The sequence below is a fragment of the Panicum hallii genome, chromosome 6 (genome assembly GCF_002211085.1).
Source record: "Panicum hallii strain FIL2 chromosome 6, PHallii_v3.1, whole genome shotgun sequence".
In the NCBI taxonomy this organism is placed as follows: domain Eukaryota; kingdom Viridiplantae; phylum Streptophyta; class Magnoliopsida; order Poales; family Poaceae; genus Panicum; species Panicum hallii.
Window position 1 is genome coordinate 35,371,311 of NC_038047.1, and position 20,591 is coordinate 35,391,901.

The 20,591-nt window shown below is 44.6% G+C and overlaps 2 protein-coding genes across 11 annotated transcripts; both read left to right on the plus strand.

Moving 5' to 3' along the window:
• The first annotated feature begins 7,088 nt into the window (after positions 1-7,088).
• LOC112898410 (WUSCHEL-related homeobox 3B-like) lies at positions 7,089-7,988 on the plus strand. Its single transcript, XM_025966734.1, has 2 exons — positions 7,089-7,487; positions 7,650-7,988. The coding sequence occupies exons 1-2, from the start codon at positions 7,089-7,091 to the stop codon at positions 7,986-7,988; spliced, it is 738 nt and encodes a 245-aa protein (XP_025822519.1).
• A 3,789-nt stretch (positions 7,989-11,777) lies between these two features.
• On the plus strand, positions 11,778-20,287 carry LOC112898574 (phototropin-1A). Of its 10 annotated transcripts, none has more exons than XM_025966908.1 (22): positions 11,780-12,171; positions 14,056-14,533; positions 14,612-14,794; positions 15,223-15,314; positions 15,445-15,694; positions 15,808-16,018; positions 16,132-16,202; positions 16,405-16,511; positions 16,709-16,758; positions 16,856-16,939; positions 17,398-17,457; positions 17,539-17,628; positions 17,858-17,934; positions 18,030-18,114; positions 18,200-18,280; positions 18,389-18,522; positions 18,791-18,840; positions 19,105-19,211; positions 19,327-19,452; positions 19,568-19,619; positions 19,710-19,822; positions 19,895-20,278. In XM_025966908.1, exons 1-22 carry the CDS (start codon positions 12,159-12,161, stop codon positions 20,099-20,101), a joined length of 2,721 nt encoding a protein of 906 aa, XP_025822693.1. In that variant the 5' UTR covers positions 11,780-12,158; the 3' UTR covers positions 20,102-20,278. The 10 variants fall into 10 exon arrangements, 6 of the variants coding, with proteins under 6 accessions (XP_025822693.1, XP_025822696.1, XP_025822694.1 ...); XM_025966911.1 differs by having other exon boundaries at positions 14,056-14,516; positions 14,625-14,794; XM_025966909.1 differs by having other exon boundaries at positions 11,781-12,171; positions 12,640-14,533; positions 18,419-18,522.
• The last annotated feature ends 304 nt before the right edge of the window (positions 20,288-20,591 follow it).

Here is a 20,591-nt window from a genome sequence, read left to right on the forward strand (position 1 = left end):
ACATCTCTCAGCTTCACCACCAACATGCTCGATGAGGGCACAACCTTCATCTTCGGCTCGTGGATCTGCGTCACCAACAGCTTTGGTGGCTTCAACAGCCGCCTAGTTGACTCCAGGAAGCCGGAGGCCTCTGCACCAACTTGAAGCAGCGACTTCGACTACTTCATTGACGATTTCGACGAGTTGCTGCTCCCCGATCTGCCTAGGCAGATCGAAAAAAACGTCCGTTTTCGACGCGACTTCAACTCGTGCTCCACCAGGACTACTCGGATCGGATTCAAATCGATCTGAGGAGACTTCACGATCCAAGTCCCTATCCGACTTGGAGGAGGTCTTGGATCGCCTCTTCAAGATTCGATAAGAGGGAGCCACCGCGCATCGGGGGCTCCCCGTTCTCGACTATGACACGGATTCCAACGAAGAGTCGACCACCTTGCCGGTGTTCACCTTCGGCTTCTGGGTCTGCATCGCCGATGAGGTGGTTGCTTCAACTACCACCTCGCTAAAACCAAGGAGCTGACGACATCTGCACCAGCATCCTGCCGCGACATTGACGACCTCGCCGAAGATCTTGGCGGAATTTGATTTTTCGATCTAATCGGAAACAGTAAGGATGAGTCTAGATCCAACCTGGCTCCTACTCGTGATTGAGTCAAATTCAGCTCGTGCCACAACGGCGACGCGCCGTCGCCGCTGACCCTGATGACGCGGCTCGAATTCAGCTAGCGCCGCAGCGCCGACGTACTGTTGCCACCGGCTACGACTACTTCGACAAATCTGCATAGCCAACGACTACTTCAACTACTCGTCTCGACTAGAAACTGGTCGTGGACGAGTCTTAAACTACTTGGCGACAAGTTCTGCACGGTCAACAACTGGTCGGGATCAAATCCGACTAGCCGGCTTTATCAACAAACCATCGCGGTTCCATCGACGGCCGCTGCTACTCGTCGACAATCGTCCACGAATCAAACTAAGTCACATGTACCTTTTCCGACTTGTTCTTCACAGGATCGAATACTTTTTGCGCAACGCGCATTCTCTTCACAGACCATGTCATGCCTGTTCCTAATTCCCTGCATGGTCCGTCCTGCAACACAGGCGATCGGGTTACACTCTATATGTGCGCTCCACGAGCGTTCTCTTTTTTCACGCAGCGCTGACTGCTTTAGTTTTCTCTTAACGGTTGCTACAATACTCGGGTAGCGTACGCTTATCGTGACACCTCGACTCTTTTGTATGCCTATGCAACTACGCGTGCACGCGGCCAAGCTCCCTGCACAATGGTTTATGGCAATCAAGGATCATATGCCTAGCGTAACAGGCTACCTACCCAGCATCATTATGCGACCCAGCAAGAATACAACGCGAAAAATTTTACATGCATTTTACAATGATGGGATTTGCTCCCAACACGATATCATGTATATCAGTTACAACATACTTTTATGTTTACCTTGCAGGGGATCTGATCTGGACCGTGCTGCTAGGCAAGTCGGATTCAACTCCAACTAGTTAGCTTCATCAACAATCGCCCACGAGTACTTCTACTTCGCGAGAACGCTCGACTACACCTTGCAGACTACAACGACTACTCGTCAGATTCGACTCCGACTAGTTGGGCTCATCGACTGCCGTCAGCGACTACTTGACTTTGTGAAGAATGCATGGCGACTACTTCAACTACTCATTTTGCCTACAAGACTAGTTGGAGACAACTATGCTTGATGACGCGCAGGCGACTACTTCGACTACTCGTATCGCCTACAAGCTAGTCGGAATCGACTGTGCTTGGCGACATGTTGGCGGCTACAACGACTACTTGTCCCGCCTACATGCTAGTTGGGATCAACTCTGCTCGACGATACGCTGGCGACTACTTCAACTACTCGTCTCGCCTACAAAACTAGTCGAAATCGACTCCGACTAGTGAGCTTCATCGACAGTTCAACATCCAGAGGTAATTGGCCAATACCTAGGCTCTGGGGTTGGCGCCACCGACTACTAGGCATATCCTATGTGACTCATCTAGCTCCTAGGCTCAGGGGCTGGATACGACATAACTCTCAGCAACGTAGGTTTGATTTGAGTGGTAATTTAAGGTATTTTTTGTGAAGTTATTTGTTTAACCATTTTTTCAGGGAATGATCCCCGAAAAAAAGAGGTTTTCGAATTTACTGAACCGATTTGCCCATCTTCACCATCAAATTGTTATTGTCATATATTGCATGCCACAGTTCTTTGGATCCTTTAGGGTTTGGGAATTTGGATTCAAGACTCGGGGAATGAAGGACACGTGTCATCAGTGACTTATTTTTCAAATCTGCTAGAAGATAAGGACAAAAGACTCAAGATTAAATTGACCCTTAGCCTGATTTTTACGAGTCAACATAAAACTCGGGGGCTACTCCATATGGAGTGCGAGTTTAATCGCACCCCATGTAAAAGAAGACCTGACAACTACTCAGGGCATGAGCACCTCACAGCCTCGACGCAGCCAAGAAAGTACTCGGAGAACACCTTCAAGATGAAGTTCGGAAGAACTCGAAGACGCCTTCAGAAGTACTCGAACGCCTGCGGCACTCGACTACGAAGAGCTCGGAGGCTTGTCAAACCCGGGCATACGGGATTGTGCATGTGGTGTACTTCTCCTAGGATACGGGATGGGACATGGCACATGCCCTACATCTGTTGTAACTACTCGTAGTAGTGCAGTAGGACTACTCGTACAGTCGTAAAACTAGTAGAACACGGTAGAAAACTACCCGAGAAGTGCTCGGGTAGGACTTCTGGGCTTGACTAGGACTTCCATATAAATCTGTCCCTCCAGACTATATAAGGGCGGACAGAGACCCCCTCCAAAGGGGGATCACCCAGGAGATTACCCGATCACCATCAAAAGCAATACAAACCACACAGGACGTAGGATATTACGCTCTCAGCGGCACGAACCTATCTAAACCTTGTGTTCCTTGCACCTTTGACTTCCTGATCTCGGCGACACCCTACCTATAAACTCACCACCTCGGGGGTATCCCTCGGTGGGCGTGGCGGTAAAACACCGACACCGTCCAAGTCCTACATCGTGGAGCGGCCGTCGAGTCCTATCCCTGTGTGTTGTGCTCTGTCGGTCGAGATAACGGGCCAGGGCGGCCTGGGCGTAGCTGGCGCCTACGTGGATGGGCACTCGTCCCAGGCGCGGTCTCGGGCTGGTCAGTGAGAAGTGGGCCCGTTGGGGACCCCGGGTCCCTGGACCCGTCATCGTGTAAAAGGGCTAACCCTGAATGTGCTATGGCTGAAAAGAAGGTTTATAAATTAGTTCCACACTTGCTCAACTAGCAAGGTGATAATAAATATGTGCACGCGACACTCATGGACCATCACTGGATCACACTGAAGCTAGGTTGGGTGTCACAGCTCAGGGCGACTAACGTCTTCCTAATTCATAGATCTGTGACAATAATGAAAAATTAATTTCTATTTGTCTTACACATACATATAGAACTTTCACTATAAAAAAACGATTAGTAGAAACGTCATAATTTTTCCAGGGCCTGCAGAGTTGGGGCCGCGGCAGCCGGGCGAGCTCCGCCAGCTCCAGCGCAATGATGGGGCTGGGGATCGCGGCTGCAGGGTTGGTGCGAGCTGCTCCAGCAGTGGTGGGGTGCGGCTCGGTGGCTTGCCTCCTCCAGCGCGGGTGTGAAGTGCGAAGCGCCGGAGCCTGCAGGTTCGGGGTGCGGCGGCGCGGCGTGCAGAAGCGGCGCACAAGGAGCCTGCAGCAGTGGCCTGCCGGCGTGGGGAGGCCGAGCATGCACGACGGCCCACCGGCGTGGGGAGGCGGGGCCCACGGTGGTTCCACACGTGGAGGCGCAGGCAGCGCCGATGGCGGCGTGGCTACGGCGGACGCGGCGGCCAGCATTTTGTTTTTTGTTTGTTTTTTAAATCGGTTTTCAGGGTGGGGTGAGGGTGTGATCCGTCGCTGAAAATGCATTTCTAAGGATGGACGCGTTACCCATTCCTATAAATAGTATTTCTAGCTGCGAGAACAGAAGCAGGTTCGGATACTGCCCAGCTTATAAAAGTAGCTTTTCAACCGTTCCTGGAAACTTTTTTTAGTAGTGTTTTCATTTTCTAACTATATGTGTTAGCGCAAATATCTGATGGATGGATGCGCGAATCCAGCCTCAGCTATAGCTCCCATTGTATGCTCCCCAAAGCGCACTGATCTCTCCTCTCGAACGTACTGTCGCCTGTCTGACCGGGTAACAGTTTGTCTCCCTAGCGAAGCGAAGCCTGGCGCAGTTCCAAATGAAGTCGTCGCTCCAGAACCCAAGAAAATTAAGTGGACGTCAGGGCAGACATGCATTATATTTGCATGCACAACAATGAATAATAGATGGAGCTGCTGCTTCTGCTGCTGCTGCTTATTCTTCCATGCATGCATACGCGACACTACAATACATTAATGGAGAAAGAGAGAGAGGGCGGCGAGGGGCCAGAGGAATGCATGTAATGGAGGAGATGGATCGTCGAGCCCCAGCTACTAGCTACTAGTATCAGCTTGTTGCAAGCTCAGCTCGATCAGCTAGCTATGATCGATAGGCCGGCCGGCCGGCCGGGAACCCAACTTCATGCTAGTAGTGACGATATCGAGTGACTGAATCTGCATGACGGGTCACTAGCTTGCTTGCTTGCTTTCCTTCTCTGAATTCTGATCGATCACGTACTTGCTTGTACACAGTGCATGACCCTGCACGAGCATGCAGGTACCATGTACTACTTCGTATCCAGACGGTGCCTGGTGCCATGCGCACATTAATTATTATATATATAGTCGTCTTACTGGTAAGAGCAGGTATAATAATGAGCTTATAGCCAAGTCAGTCATCATTTCTGCTTACGTACGTAGAGGGGAGAAGGAAGGAAAGAGAGGATACTTGACTCTCATGCAAATAACAAGCCAAGCACGAGCTCTTAAGCAGAGATGGGTCCAAGTAGGACTAGATGTGAGGATGAATAGGAAAGAGAATGTAAGGTATGAATTAAATAATATCTTGATGTAGATAAGAAAAAGACTATTGTTGTATAACTTGACTCTTATATCTTAGCTTATAGCTAAGCACTTGGCTCTATTATTAACCATGCTCTAAGTTAACTTTCTGAACCGAGCTAGATCAAATGACAAGACTAGTAGTCTATTACAGCATGCAGGAAATTAAACTAACTACTGTATTTCATTGTACTATACGTTGTCATCCATCTATTTGAATCAAAAGTAGTACTTTATTTAGATTAAAACCCACTCTAAAAATCTTTCTATCTATTTATATTACATGTAATATATATGAAGTGGGCATGCTCAAGTCCAGCTACCTGCCTAGCTAGTACGCACGTACGCATACTTAGGACGGAGGCAAAAGAGCAACAAGAGATCGAATATACAAGGAAATTAAATAGTTCCTCCCTCTCTCATCATCACCTTATGATGTGGTACCCAATCAGCAGTCTTCCTTCCTTCATATGCACAAGTTGTTAGCTAGCTAGCTAGGGCTTATATGCTCTCTCTCTCTCTCTCTCTCTCTCTCTCTCTCTCTCGCTCTCTCTCTCTCTCTCCGCGTACCATAGGCAGACAAACATTGAAAGGCTTCTGTCGTCGATAGTAAAAAGGAAAGAGAGGTTTGAAGAGGAGGAAATTCAAGGGCCGCCGGCCCGGCCACCATGAATAATGCATTCAAGTAACCCATGAATGCAACGCCAGTAGCAATGGACAGCAGGGCACAATAACGTATCCTCCTCACTCTCATCTTCTATTCCCCTTCTACACATTCAAGTAACTAGCTAGCTAGCTAGCTAGTGTCTGTCTCACCCGGCCGGCCAGTCAGCCATTTACTGATCCCTTCTTTCTTTTAAAGTAAGCTAAGGAAATTTGCAAAAAGACCTGCTATCTGCAAGTAAGGGTTTTCGATCATATACCCCCACGCACATACATCTCACTTCGAGCGGATAGTAGGTCATCCAGCCATGGCAGCCAAATAAATTTGGAGTGATGAGATGAGTGATATATCCTTATTAGCAGTGGCCGTGCACTCAAGGAAACTCACAAACAATGGTGATTCAAGCTCTAAGACAAAGGATGGAGGCACCCAAGCTTGAGTTGGCATGGCAGCACGCGATGTGGGTTTGGGGGGGAGGATCTAAGAGATTGTGATTCCAAGGAAGAAACTGGTCTGGCCTGAGGGAGGGTAACCAATGGAAAGTTAGGGCACTTGTATATTATATGTAAACTTTCTTACCTGCTTGCAATTAGGTTTTTGGAAGACATGGTGTTGTCTGAGAACTAATCTTTGACTGCTATACCATACATGAGCTTGAACTTGTGCATGTATGGTTATTCATAACAATAGACATGAACTTATCCACTTTTAAGCTATAGGAAAGACGAATGAAGGCCAAAGCAGAGAGCTTTAACTTGTAGCAGAGCTTGTAAATTTGGCTCTGCAGCGCCAATTTACTTCGCCTGGGGCAGTAGTAGTAATACTGTAGCAAGCAGAGCAGGCCTGTGGGCGTGAAGCTGTTGGTCAAAGAAGAAGATCTATCCACTAACTCTGGCTGTTTTTGATCTGCGCCAATTTGTCTCTCTAACTCACGCACGCTAGCTGCCTCTGCCTGCCGAGAGAGAGAGAGAGAGCGGCTTGGTCATCTTTCTCCTGCCTGCCGGCCCACCAGCCGCCCTCATCACTCGCTCATCACTGCGTGCAGCAGAGATGCTTTCCATCTATCACTGCATGTCTGCATGCGATGCGACCAATGGGTCGATCGGCCATGCATAGCTAGCCCTAGCTAGCTGCTGGCTCGCTCTATATAAGTGATGGAGGATCATCACCACCCTTCCATCGATCTATCCCAGCAGCAATATATAATCCCCATCATCTATCAGCAGCTACCAGCTGAGTCTGAGTGGTAGCGTTGTGTGAGTCATACCATCCCTAGCTAGGTATATATATAGCAGCTTGATCTGAGCTACTAGTAGCTGGCAAGGACTAGGAATAATAGCTAGGATCAAGCTAGTAACCAACAATAATATAATAATGCCGCAGACGCCGTCGACCCGTTGGTGCCCGACGCCGGAGCAGCTTATGATCCTGGAGGAGATGTACCGCAGCGGCGTGAGGACGCCCAACGCGGCGGAGATCCAGCAGATCACGGCGCACCTCGCCTACTATGGCCGCATCGAGGGCAAGAATGTCTTCTACTGGTTCCAGAACCACAAGGCCCGCGAGCGTCAGCGTCTCCGCCGACGCCTCTGCGCGCGACACCAGCAGCAGTACGCGCAGCAGCAGGCCGCCGCCGCGCCTCCTCCCCTCATCCCCCCTGCGGCCGGCGGAAGCAGCGCCGCCTCCGCCGTGCATCCGGCGGTGATGCAGCTGCACCATCACCACCACCCATACGCAGCAAGCACCCATATGCCCCACCCCCACCTGCAGCAGGTATATATGCAACATATTCTCATGCATCCATCGTGTGTATGTATGTATGCTGCATGACGACACATGATATATATGCATGCTGCTCACTACTGCTACTTATATTAATCTGCCCGTCGATCTACATATCAGGGGGGCTACCTGCAGGGGCAGCAGCAGCAGCAGCAGGCGGCGGCGCTCCTTCCAGCTCCTCCGAACCCAGCTGCAGGAGGCAATAAGCAGGCTACTGCCGCCGGTGCCTATGGAGGAGCAGCTGCGCTGAGCAATCAGCAGCACCAGCATCTGGAGGAGTGGGACACAGAGATGATGATGGAGCACTGCAACGCCAACTCCGGTGCCGCATCCGGCAGCTCCGACGAGGGTGGCGCTGGAGCAGCTCTTCAGCTGCCGCCATGCTGCCGTCGCCCTCTCAAAACCCTGGACCTCTTCCCCACCAAGAGCACTGGCCTCAAGGACGAGTGCAGCAGCTCCAAGTCCTCCTCCTGCTCCACATCCACCAACTAAACAAACTTATATACTAAATCGATCGCTCAATTATTTAGTTTAGTTTCTGATGTCTAGTTTTGATCTAGTACTGTTTCGATTTGCAAGGTTAATTGATGTACCGCTTCCATTAATAATCCATTGCTGTATTAATTAGTGTCTCTCATTTGCTAGACCTTTTTATCTTATCCATTCATATGTACAGGGTCATGCTCATGTGCTGCTAAGAGTGGTTAGAGGTTTTATTGTGTCATCTTTGTTGATGGTCATTCTCGATACTTGCATTTACTTCATGAGTCATCGATCTATCATGTTTATGTTTTAATTAGTGGACCATTACTTGCATTTTCTACTTCTATTCAAGGTTTTCATTGTAACTCTAGTGGAGAGTATTTATCTAATATTTTCCACCAATTTTTTACCTCTCAGGATACTCTTGGCCACTCCCATGTCCTAGCGCTCATGCCCAGTGTCACATCCAACTTTTTATCAATATTTTAAATTCTCTAAAACTTTGAGCCTTTTCAAATTTCAATGAAACCCAATTTATTTTCTTTAGTTAATTAGCAAAAAGTTATCAAAAATATTTTCCTATTTAAACATCCGGTGGGAAGTTTGGGCCATTGTTACACGGTGGGCTAAGGTCAGTCAAGTACTTCCAATAAATAAGCATAATACATTTCAATTACAAATAAAGTTTAACAAAAGAATAATGAAGAAAACCATTACCTCAATTCATTTTTCTAGCAAAAAGGTTATATCAACATTTTATGAAAAAATAATAATGTTTGTTGAATCTTCATATAGAGCATAGAGTTGACTATATATACATGTGCTCTCAAATGAACACCAAATGAAGCATATTGTTACCTCAATTCTATCTTCTTGATGAAACTTTTTTGGTGATATTGTTAGGATGTATTTTGGTTTCCAGCCAAATTTCAAAATTTTCTAAGAAATGGAATCACAATGTTACCTTGAACTTGCTAGCAAGGAGATAGGAGAGAGGTAACTATAATCACACATATATGTTTATTGGTAGTTATAAAATCGATAAGGGAATGCGAATTTTCTATGCGTGCCCGAAAAAATGGTTTCCAGTAGTGAGATATAGCAATTAATTGCTCTACTAACTCTTGTCCTGGATTTGTAGCATGTGTTTGGTTTCGGGATCAAGTGGGATAGAGAAAGGTCATCCCAATTTTAATTGTATTTGGATTGGGGATAAGTAGAACATGGTCATTCCCTAAGGTCCCGTTTGGAACCTTGGAATTGAATTCCGTTCTAATAATTATAATTTAGACACAAATCTATTAAATTAATATAATTATATATGGAATATATTTGTATACTATTGTTGGCCATATGAGAAAGGTACTTATGTGATATATTTCTACTATAGAGGAGTGAGCCAAATAGCATGCTATAAGTTACGAAATAGAAATATAGTTTGGTGATATACAGAATCAATTTCCATCTCCCATCTTATGAATTTAGGATAGACTTAAATCTAAACTTTAGAAAGTGGTTGGAAAGTGGTGGAATGTCAAATTCTAAGCTAAATAGTCTAATTTATTAAGTAGATTTTAAATCCTCCAAAATAAGAGGATCCAAATGGGCTAACAGGAATATTTCCTCTGGATGCGGAATGAGCCCGTCCCTCCGGAATGCGCGGACGCGGACGTCCCACTTCGTCCCCATCTCGCTCCATCCCTGCACCTCGAGCGACCTGGTGACCGCAGGCCAGCAACCGCGCCTAGCTGCTCCGGCAAGCGACCTCCGACAGGCGAGCGGGCAAGGGGCCATGTGCTGCTTCGGCGGGCGAGCTGCTCCGGCTGACCAACAGCTGCAAGTACGGGAGAGGAGACGCTCGCTATTGCGGCGAGCACGGGAGCCGTGTACTCCTTCGGCGGGCGAGCCACTTCGGCTGGCCACCGGCCGGGCAACCGCGTGGGAGCCCCTCCGGCGGACCAGCAGCTGGCTGATTAGCCACACCAGCCCAGCCGCCGGATGTTAGTACCAAGTCAGTGGTGGAACCCCGGGGGGGGGGGGGGGGGGGGGTGGAGGCGCGGGGTGGCGGCTGGCAGGGGCCATGACCCCCTAACAATATAATTTTTTTTTTCTTAAGTACCCTTTAATCACAGTTTAATTTTAGCGCAAGTTTTTAACTACCTCTTAAGGTTAACCTATTTCAGACCACAACAAAAGCCCACAATATCATTGGGTTGCTTGGGAATCCACAATCCACCCTGATCTCTAGCCCCGGAAGTCCTCTCCGTTCTCCGTGTGTGGCGGCTCGCTAGTCACAGCGGAGGGCGCCAGGCGGACTCACATCTCACGATCGGCATCGCGTGAATGCACAACAAGCCGCCAACGGCAAGCAGGCAGGCGGCCACAGCCGAGATGGACGGCAACAGCAAACCCACACAGCCATGGCTTCTGTCTATACTTCTCCAATGTAAACCTATATAAATATATTACTGTTCATATGGTATGCTCTGTAAACATTGTTGCATAATAGAATAGATTTGTTAAAATTACTCCTAATCTTTGTAGGAAACCAACAAGGCAAAACTAAAATGAACAAGATATATTGACTCCCGCTCCTATTTTCCTTTGTAAATTGTCATTGCATGATTAAATAATATATACCGTGACTAGCTAGTGGATATTAGCGCGGTCAATAAAAAATTAGTGCAAATTGCCAAATTCTTGTATCTACAAATATTATCGGAGTTTGTTCGGCACCCCTTTAAATTTTTTTCCAGTTCTGCCACTGTACCCAGTCATCTACCGGTGTTGACAAGTCTTCTCCTGAGAAGGATGGGCCGAGGCCTACCACAAGACCCAGGAAGGCCAATGTTCATCTGGACGACCCAGAATGGTCCAAGCCCATCATCGCGGCGGCTGCCGGGAACGCGTGAGTTGCATGCGTGAGTTGTGTGCGTGAGAACCCGGATAAGAGAGATGAGGCTAATCCTCTGGACAATCTGTCCACCTCGAGAATTCTTGCTCCGATTCCCAATTCCTTTGCTATCATATCCCCAATTCCTCTTCTAGCTAACACCGGGCGAGCGCGGGCAAGGTCCCAAGCTGCTGGGTGGGCGGGTGGCCCCAAGCGGCCGCACAAGCTGCTCCGATGAGCAAGCAGAGAGCTGCCAGGAAGAAGATAAGGAGAAAAAGAAAGAAAACAGAATTGTAGGAGAAAATATTGGATGATATATGGGGTCTTGATAAAATCTGGAATCCACTTAGCACCTTTGTTAAAATCTTCATCCATTCTATCCCTCTCAATACTTAAGCAAACACTGTAGGGCACCGTCCGAAAACTGGGATGGGACGATTCCATCCCATCTCCCCTCAGAACTAAAACACATGCTAATAGATGTCCATATTCTACGATGAAAATTAAGATGATATACTTTTTGATACGAATGTTGCATGGATCGATGAAAGTTGAAACACGTGATGTACTACTTTATATACTAGTAATATATATGCAAAGAAGATAGATCATATATAGGTCCTCTAATAAGTGAATAGATTATAGATAAAAGTGTGGCCATGCTTGCGTGGAGGTACTGTACACTGATAGATATGCATCTGCACTTGGATCTAAGCGAAGCTGATCGAGATCTCTGCTGGCCCGTCGTGGTCATGGGCAAGGACAACGATGCCTACCCAGCAGCCGGCCACATGCATCATCATCAGCAACTCCTAATAATTATAGATCTAGTATATGTGTTGAGTAGCTACTATTAGAGAAGAGATAGTAACAGTACTACATAAATATATATATATATGATAAGGATTAAGCTGCTGCCCAGCGTATACGTATATATATACTCCTCCTCCTCCTCCTCATCATCATCATCAACATCTGTCGTGATCGATGTGTCCGAATTTTCTCCATCTCCATGGTCCTCATCAATAATCTTCTTGCTAGCCTAGCCGGCCTCCATGCCATGGCCATACCACGCGCACGCCACTGCTAGCTGCATCTCCGGATGTATGGATGGGCACCTCACCACCACTACTAGCAGATATCTGCTGCAGTCTCCCGGGCCCCGGCGTGTGTATATATCCCAGTTGCCGCTGAATCGAAGAAGCTAATTAAGCCGCTGCTAGCAGATCGATCGAGCAGCTGGCTAGCTATCTTAATTTGCTTCATCATCAACCTCAGTCAGTTCGATGGCTTTCAAAGGTATGTATATATACATGTGTCTCTCCGATCCATCCATGGATTAGTTGCTAGCTTGCTTGTTCATGCTGCACGCACGCAGCATGCAATTCAATGGAGATCAGATCAGATCAGATGGAATGGATCGATCAGCTAGTTTTTATTTAGCTAAGCTAGCTATCCATTGAGATGCATGTCCAGCTCCCTACTATCTAGTGGACGCAGTGATGAGAGAAAATGATAGATATGATAGATGCCTGCTGCCTTACTAGCTCATCGATATAATCAATTGCTGCTTTAATTTCTGCGTGCTAGCTATTTTCTTTTAATTTCCCGGCCAGAGTATATATGTAAGTAATTAAGTAAATAAAAATAAATGCATCAACACTTTATTCTGACTAGCACAGTGCCCGTGCGTTGCTACGAGTAATATAAATTTTACCCGGACCTGTACGAGACCACCAACTTTGTGATCTTTCACTTTGTGTACAGGTCGTGCCGTTACCCCGTGAAGCATTGATTGTTCAGGTTCCGATTTGGATTCCGATTGATTTGTCCGGATTCCGATTGATTTGTTCAGATTCCGACGGACAATGAATCAGTGATTGCTTTAGAAATAGAAGAGATAGAGATTAGTACGTCCAGCAATTTCTTCCTTATCCAATATGTGTGATCGATGTGGACGGTGGTCCCATCCCCATCTCGATCGCCCTTTGCATCCGTTGTCTTTTTACCAGCTAATTACGTACTAATTACGTACCGACATACATACATATATAATATGAAATTTGGTCGTCAGATTATTAAATAAATACCAATAGTCATCCAGAATAAAAATCTATCTGAAATTCTTCCAAAGAAGAACATTTGATATATATCGCAGGCCGTCAACCTCATGTACTTTCATGGCCCATCTATCCCTCCAAGTCAAGAAGCTAGCTAGTGCTCCTAGCTATGGAATGGACAAAATATAAACATTAGAGAATTTAATTCATCCAGGAAAGTTTCTCATGTACTAATTAATGTTCGTTTTTCTTAATACAGACCAGGTATAAACGCCTAAGCCTTTTTTATATAAAAAAAGATTCCAATGAGACCCTTTATTTGGATCAAACGAATATTTACCAACAAATCCTTTGAAATTCCTAGGAAACCGGCAATTGCAAAGAAATTTAGGGAAAAACATAATATGACATACACAATTTTTCTGCATGTTCTAGTCATGTACGATGCAAACTGGCAAGGCATTCCAATCTATTTTCTTCCTATTCCATTTTATTTCTAAAGGAGGCCTAAAGTAAAAGTAGCTATGACAAAATTATAGCAGATATGTACTACTACAAGCTGGCCGAATCCAATTCCATGCATTTAATTTTTTTTCTGATATTGATGTATACACGTGATCCTGCATGTATCGTCATCGTCTCGTCTCACATGCATGCATCCTTTTTCATCTTTACAAATAAACCTACTATCCTTTCCACCTTTACTTTGTTCTATTTTCTCCGTCACTCTAGTCCGGTGGGTTCACTGTCAGAGAAATGATTTTTGTTTTTCTTTCTATCAGCTTAATCTCTAGAAGTTTATGATCCTCCCATCCTTAGCTTCGAGGTAGAGATAATAGATGGTGCTTTTCTCAGATGCTTCACTGTATGCTGTTTCATTAACCAATGGAGAAAATATTGAATCAGTGAGCAATAAAATATTTAATAAGCATTAAAATAGTCCTTCGGAAAAAACACAAAATCCAAAACCATGTGTGTATTGTTCTCTGCCCCTCTAACAAAGAAAAAGGAACGTTTTCATGCTATATATGTTATTTTTATAGTAGTGCGCACTTTGCTTTATTTTTTTAAGCAAGTTATGCTGTGAGTGGAGTGAAGTGAGTGATGATGTGGCCAACTGTAGGACTTCCACGCGACTCCCGTGGGTCTTTGGAAGTCTTCAATCCAGATGCCCCCACTTTGATTTGCCCACCGAAGCGGGAGCCCATCACCTCCCCATTCCTCCTGAGCTTCGCCGCGGATGATGACGAGGTGCAGGAGGAAGATAAGGATGTTGTCGTGGGCCGGGCTGCACAAAGGGCCGCCGAGTGGGGCCTCATCCTCCAAACCGACAAGCACACCGGCCGGCCACAGGGCGTCACCGCCCGCCCCTCCGGCTCCGGCCCCACCAGCGAGAGTGGAAACTCCCTCGACGAGACGACCGCCGACATGGCCAGGGTGCTACCCCGAGTGTCGGAGGAGCTCCGTGCCGCGCTCTCCGCATTCCAGCAGACCTTCGTGGTGTCCGATGCCACCCGCCCCGATCACCCCATCCTCTATGCCAGCGCCGGATTCTTCAATATGACCGGCTACTCCTCCAATGAGGTCGTCGGAAGGAACTGGTGGATCCCTGCATTTACATCCTCGTCCTTCTTCTTGTTCACCTAATATTATATTATTAATTAATTATTAGCATGCAGCCGCTTCCTGCAGGGCTCCGGGACGGACCCGGCCGAGATCGCCAAGATCAGGCAGGCGCTCTCAGCTGGCTCAAACTACTGCGGCCGTGTTCTCAACTACAAGAAGGATGGCACACCGTTCTGGAATCTCTTGACTGTTGCCCCCATCAAGGATGAGGATGGCAGGGTCCTCAAGTTCATTGGGTCAGCTTAATTTCTCATCAAATCATGCATGCATCATTCAGCAAGTAAACCATTCCCGTATACACACACACACACATATATACACATATATATACATATATATAGAATGAATTTTTCATATATATATACACACACACACATACATACATGGCAGCGCTATTCTACACCCACCTTCTATTACTAGCAAAAATAATTGTTAAAATACTGAACTAAATTTATCAGATTACTAAACAATGTTTAGTAATAGCTCGCCGGTTACTGAATTACTGAAAATTTGTTTAGTAGTTCTGCTCAGTTTAGCTATTGGTGTAGAATAAACTGCTACACCTAAGGTGTAGAGTAGCACGTATTGGTGTAGAATATATATATTTCATGCATCTATCTTCTCATTCTAATTCACCATATATATGCATGCATCGCCGTCACAGGATGCAAGTAGAAGTGAGCAAGTACACCGAAGGGAGCAAGGATACGGCTGTGCGCCCGAATGGATTGCCAGAATCACTTATCAAATATGATGGTACTAATACTAGCTAATTTAGTTGAAATTTTCCAAATCGAAGTTCTTTTACTACCAGCAAGGCAGCAAGTCTACCTATTTTTCACAAAGTTGCTATCAAACTGAATGTAAAGAATAATATTCACTGCAGCAAGACAGAAGGATCAGGCCCGTGGCTCAGTCTCTGAGCTTCTGCTTGCCCTCAAGAATCCAAGATCATTGTCTGAAGCAAGAAACAGCACCTTAAAAAGAAAATCACAGGAAGCAGAATGTGTGTTTTCGACTGAAGTTCCTGGCAAGAGAACCTCCGAAAGTGGAATGAGAAGCTCTCTGCAGAAAATCAGTGAAGTACCCGAAGGAGGGAATAAAAGTAGAAAATCTGGCTTGCGTTCACTTATAGGGTACGGTAACAAATAAATCATTTGATGTAGTCACAGCATTTGCTTTCATAATTAAATTCTTTGCTGAGTCCCTGTTCCTTGCATTTGCTGCCACATTTAATTCTTCTATGCAGTTTTCTTGGTATGGGCCATGGAAATGTACAGAAGAACATGCTGAAACCAAGAGAAGATCTGCTAATTGACAGTGATGATGAAAGACCCGAAAGCTTTGATGATGATTTCAGGAGAAAAGAAATGAGAAGGGGTATGGACTTGGCTACTACACTTGAACGTATTGAAAAGAATTTTGTCATCACCGATCCGAGGTTACCTGATAATCCAATTGTAAGACAACAACTAACTCAGATCTCTTCTGCCTCTGACATCATTTCTTCTTTCTGTTTACATAGATGCCAAATTTCCATCGAACTGCATCCATTGTTTGGTCGTTGTTACAGATATTTGCATCGGATAGCTTTTTGCGATTGACAGAGTATAGCCGTGAAGAAATATTGGGAAGAAACTGCAGGTAAATGATAACCTTTCAACTGCTCATAAACTAGATATTAAAAAAGAAAACGGAGGCATGCATGCTACCTCATGTCTACCCCTTGTAATATTCGTGCACTGTTTAATCATAGTTAGTACAGTGGCAAAATCTTCAAACTGAACCTATTTGTTCTTTATGTTGTAGTGGCTAATAAATCACTTGGCCTTTAATTCTTTTGCAGGTTTCTTCAAGGACCTGAAACTGACCGTGGGACAGTAAAGAAAATAAGAGATGCCATAGATAACCAAACAGAGGTCACTGTTCAGCTGATAAATTACACAAAAAGTGGTATGTAAGATCATGATGCAATTTCTGTTCATTATTTATGCCCCAAATATCTTGAACGTAATAGATCCACTGTTTTACTAATACATGAGTAGTAAGCTACAAATTTCTAGCATATAGAGGCTGGTAATGTGTAAATATCTCTTTTCTATGATTATAAGTTCAATGAAGTTGCATGTGGTTGTTTATCACTTGACCAGGCAAAAAATTCTGGAACCTCTTTCACTTGCAACCAATGCGTGATCAAAAGGTACTATAATATGGTCATGGTTATATTTTACTCCAGATATTTGGTTTGCAATGTTTTGCATGTGATTTGAGATGGATCTTACTTGACTGTTGAGTAGGGTGATGTTCAGTACTTCATTGGGGTTCAGTTAGATGGAACTGAACGTGTTCGAGATGCTGCTGCAAAAGATGGTGCCATGCTGGTTTGTGCCTACTTTACTAAAAACTAACATATATATCTTTGCTTGCTATCTCAAGTACCAGGAAAGAAAAGAAGACCAAAATGCCAGATATATGTGTGGAAGGCTGGCAGCTAATATGTTATCAAAGGAAGCCTTCGGTAGTGTGTGTGTGTGTGTGTTCGCAATATTTATTAGAATTTAGCAACATAAAGCTTCTATAAAATATTTAACTCTCTTAAATCCTGGTGGTCAACACTCGTAGTAGTAGACTCGTGGTAATATGACATCCTAAAATCTCCATAGTTGGCATCCTTTAGGCTAGTAAATTCATGTCCTGGTGGCTTCCATCCTTAATTGGCTTACCTTTTGTTTTAGTTTGTATAAAATAATTTTCACCACCAAATTTTGCATACTTTGATTTCTAAATTCTATTGTCGAAAAATGTCTTATCCAATAACCTTGAATTGTTCATTTACCAGGTTAAGAAAACTGCAGACAATATTGATGAGGCTGCAAAGGAACTTCCTGATGCTAATTTGGTCAGACTAAATAAATACTCATTTTGTTAATAGAACTATGTATGGTCAGGTACTTCTAACAGAAATTTATGGTCATATTAGAGTCCGGAGGATCTATGGGCTAATCACTCAAAACCAGTCCTGCCAAAGCCACATATGAAGGATACTGCATCATGGAGAGCCATCCAAAAAGTATGTTATACGCCTATATGTAGTTTCACCAAATAGCTACCAGCATGCCATTTGTGAGGCTACTGGATGAAGGGAACAATCATGGAGACACTTGATAGAGCGATTCACATATATTCTTCTGTAGAATTGAGTAGTCTCTGCAGTAAATATACCTAATCAGGAGATCATTGGAGACAAGAGCTTATAACATTTTTAAAATCTCCATGATTGATCATGCAATTTTTTTTAGGTTCTTGAGAATGGTGAAAGCATTGATTTAAAACATTTCAAGCCAGTAAAACCTTTAGGATCTGGTGACACTGGCAGGTAAGTACTTCTTTATTTTGGATGAAAATAGTACTAGATTAATTTACCAATTATAGTTTTAGACAATAAACATGTGCATTATTGTTGAATCACAGTGTCCATTTGGTCGAGTTGCTTGGTACAGGCGAATACTTTGCCATGAAAGCTATGGATAAAAGCGTCATGCTTAACCGAAACAAGGTAGGAGTTACAAACTTCATCACGTATAAAGTATTAGCTATTACCGTCTTCAATTGTTTCTTTATATATCTTTATAATACTCTAGGTCCATAGAGCGACTGTTGAACGACAAATCCTCGATATGTTGGACCACCCATTCCTTCCCACATTGTACGCATCATTTCAGGTTTGTCACATAAATAAATATTCTAACATGCTATGATGATACTTGATTTGTTAATATTTATTCTCCTTATTTTTGTTCTGCTTTTATTGATGATATTCTGATTTCTAGCATCTCAGTATTGCCATATATATGTCACAGACCAAGACACATATATGTCTTATTACTGACTATTGCTCTGGTGGGGAACTTTTTATGCTCCTTGATAGGCAACCTATGAAGGTTCTAAAGGAAGATGCAGTAAGGTGTACATTGACTCTAAAACTGTTTCTTGTGCTTAGATTTTATGGAAATATTTGCACTATGCTTCATACTCCATTGCTTTATGTGGCTTAAGAAGCTGTTAACAATATAAGTTGTTCGGAGGCATGATTTTTAGAACTTGTAAGAAGAAAATATTGAATAAATATATTCTTGATTGTCATGGACATGTTACTCTGGTCCTTACTTTGGTGCTTGTTATAGTACGAGACAAGAAACATTACTTGATATATTGCTTTATGATTGTTGCAGGTTTTATGCTGCAGAAGTGGTCACAGCACTGGAATACCTGCATTGCCAAGGTAGCCATGCACACCATATTACTTATTCTATACATGAAATTCTCTTGGAGTGGTGGTGGATAATAGCATGTCTATTAGTATATATGGATCAATATTCAATGACATACTTGAATCCACTTATATCTTGCTTGACCAATATTAATCATTTGGCCACCTCAAATGCATATTTTACTTGCACTTGTTCATCACATGTGCTAGAGAAGGTTGAGATGTTTAGCATTTCTAAGTGTCCGTGGCCCCCTCTTCTTATCTGTTCCCCATCAGGTATAATCTACCGAGACTTAAAGCCGGAAAATATTTTACTTCATAGAGATGGGCACATTTCCCTGACAGACTTTGATTTGTCTTGCTTGACATCTTGTCTACCACAGGTAATATAACTTGATTAATGGATCTAACTTGAGAGTTGAGGGCTATTATTTGAACTTCTTAATCTTGCTTTTTTAATTAGAAATTGATGACTAGTCTTGCCGTTTGATGTGATAGGTGTTTCTTCCGGAAGATAATGATAAGAAGAAAGGGAGGAGAAAGAGTATGGGTTCTCCCATATTCTTTGCTGAACCAATGCGAGCATCAAATTCGTTTGTTGGTACAGAGGAGTACATTGCGCCTGTATGTGTATTTCTTTAATTTATCCAATAATATCTCATGTCTATAATTTTCATGTGCGATAGTCAGTCATATATCATGGGTTGTTGTTGCACAAATCCTGGATTACATGCTGCAGGAGATCATTACTGGAGCTGGGCATACAAGTGCTGTCGATTGGTGGGCTCTAGGTAGCTAATTCTGTGCTAAACAAAAAATATACATTGACAGGCTATACGTACAATAATGAGTGAAGGATTCATGTTTGTTTGTTGGATCAGGAATTCTTCTATATGAAATGCTGTATGGTTACACACCATTTAGAGGAAAAACAAGACAGAGGACCTTTGCAAATGTTCTGCATAAGGACATTAGATTTCCTACGAGCACAGAGGTGAGTATTCAGTAAGCATTTGATTGCCTTATTTCTTATGAATGGCCTGAGGACAGGATGCATGGAATACAGGTAAGCCTGGTGGCAAGGCAGCTGATGTACCGGCTGTTGCACCGGGACCCTGCAAATAGGCTGGGGTCCTACGAGGGCGCTTCGGAGATCAAGCAACATGCCTTCTTCCGCGGCATCAACTGGGCTCTCGTTCGGGCTGCCGCACCGCCCAAGCTGGAGGTGGAGGAGGAGACACCTGTTACCGCTGGTCACACGGATATGTTCTGAAGGAGTAATATGAAAAAAATGATATGATAATTAACTTGGCAACGATTGATTGTTCCAGAGGTGTTGGGATGCCAGAATGTGTGATGCTAATGTAATGTTATTATTTTCTTGAGAGGATTTTCTCTGGTTAATTAAGAAGACCCACAGAGGAAAGGAAAACACACCTTTAAATTTTTATGGGCCGTACTTGCATACTATCTTGGGCTGGGTTGGGCTGGGCTGGGCTGGGCTGGGCCTCTTTTCTTTTCCTTTTTGGAGGAAGGAAGAGGAGAGGAGAGGAGAGGAGAGGTAAGGCTGTCTCCAGCGGTTCGCGGTAAACGGTTCGGTACCCTAAAATCGGAGCATACTGTAGCAAGCGACGACTCCAGCGGTCTTCTCCAAACCGTTCGGTAAAATGGGGGAGGGGGAGAGCGTCCCGCACAGAGGGAGCGAGCAGCGCCGTCCTCCATTCGCCTCGCGCTCCAGCGCATCTCCGCCAGCGCCTTCCGCG

What these genes read in the sequence shown, in the direction of transcription:
- LOC112898410 (XM_025966734.1), top strand. Translation starts at nt 7,089, where the DNA reads ATGCCGCAGACGCCGTCGACCCGTTGGTGCCCGACGCCGGAGCAGCTT. An exon ending in CCCACCCCCACCTGCAGCAG is followed by an intron (nt 7,488 to 7,649) that starts GTATATATGCAA and finishes CAGCAGCAGCAG; the next exon opens with CAGGCGGCGGCGCTCCTTCC.
- LOC112898574 (XM_025966908.1), top strand. An exon ending in GAGGTCGTCGGAAGGAACTG is followed by an intron (nt 14,534 to 14,611) that starts GTGGATCCCTGC and finishes ATTAGCATGCAG; the next exon opens with CCGCTTCCTGCAGGGCTCCG. An exon ending in CTAAAGGAAGATGCAGTAAG is followed by an intron (nt 18,523 to 18,790) that starts GTGTACATTGAC and finishes TGATTGTTGCAG; the next exon opens with GTTTTATGCTGCAGAAGTGG.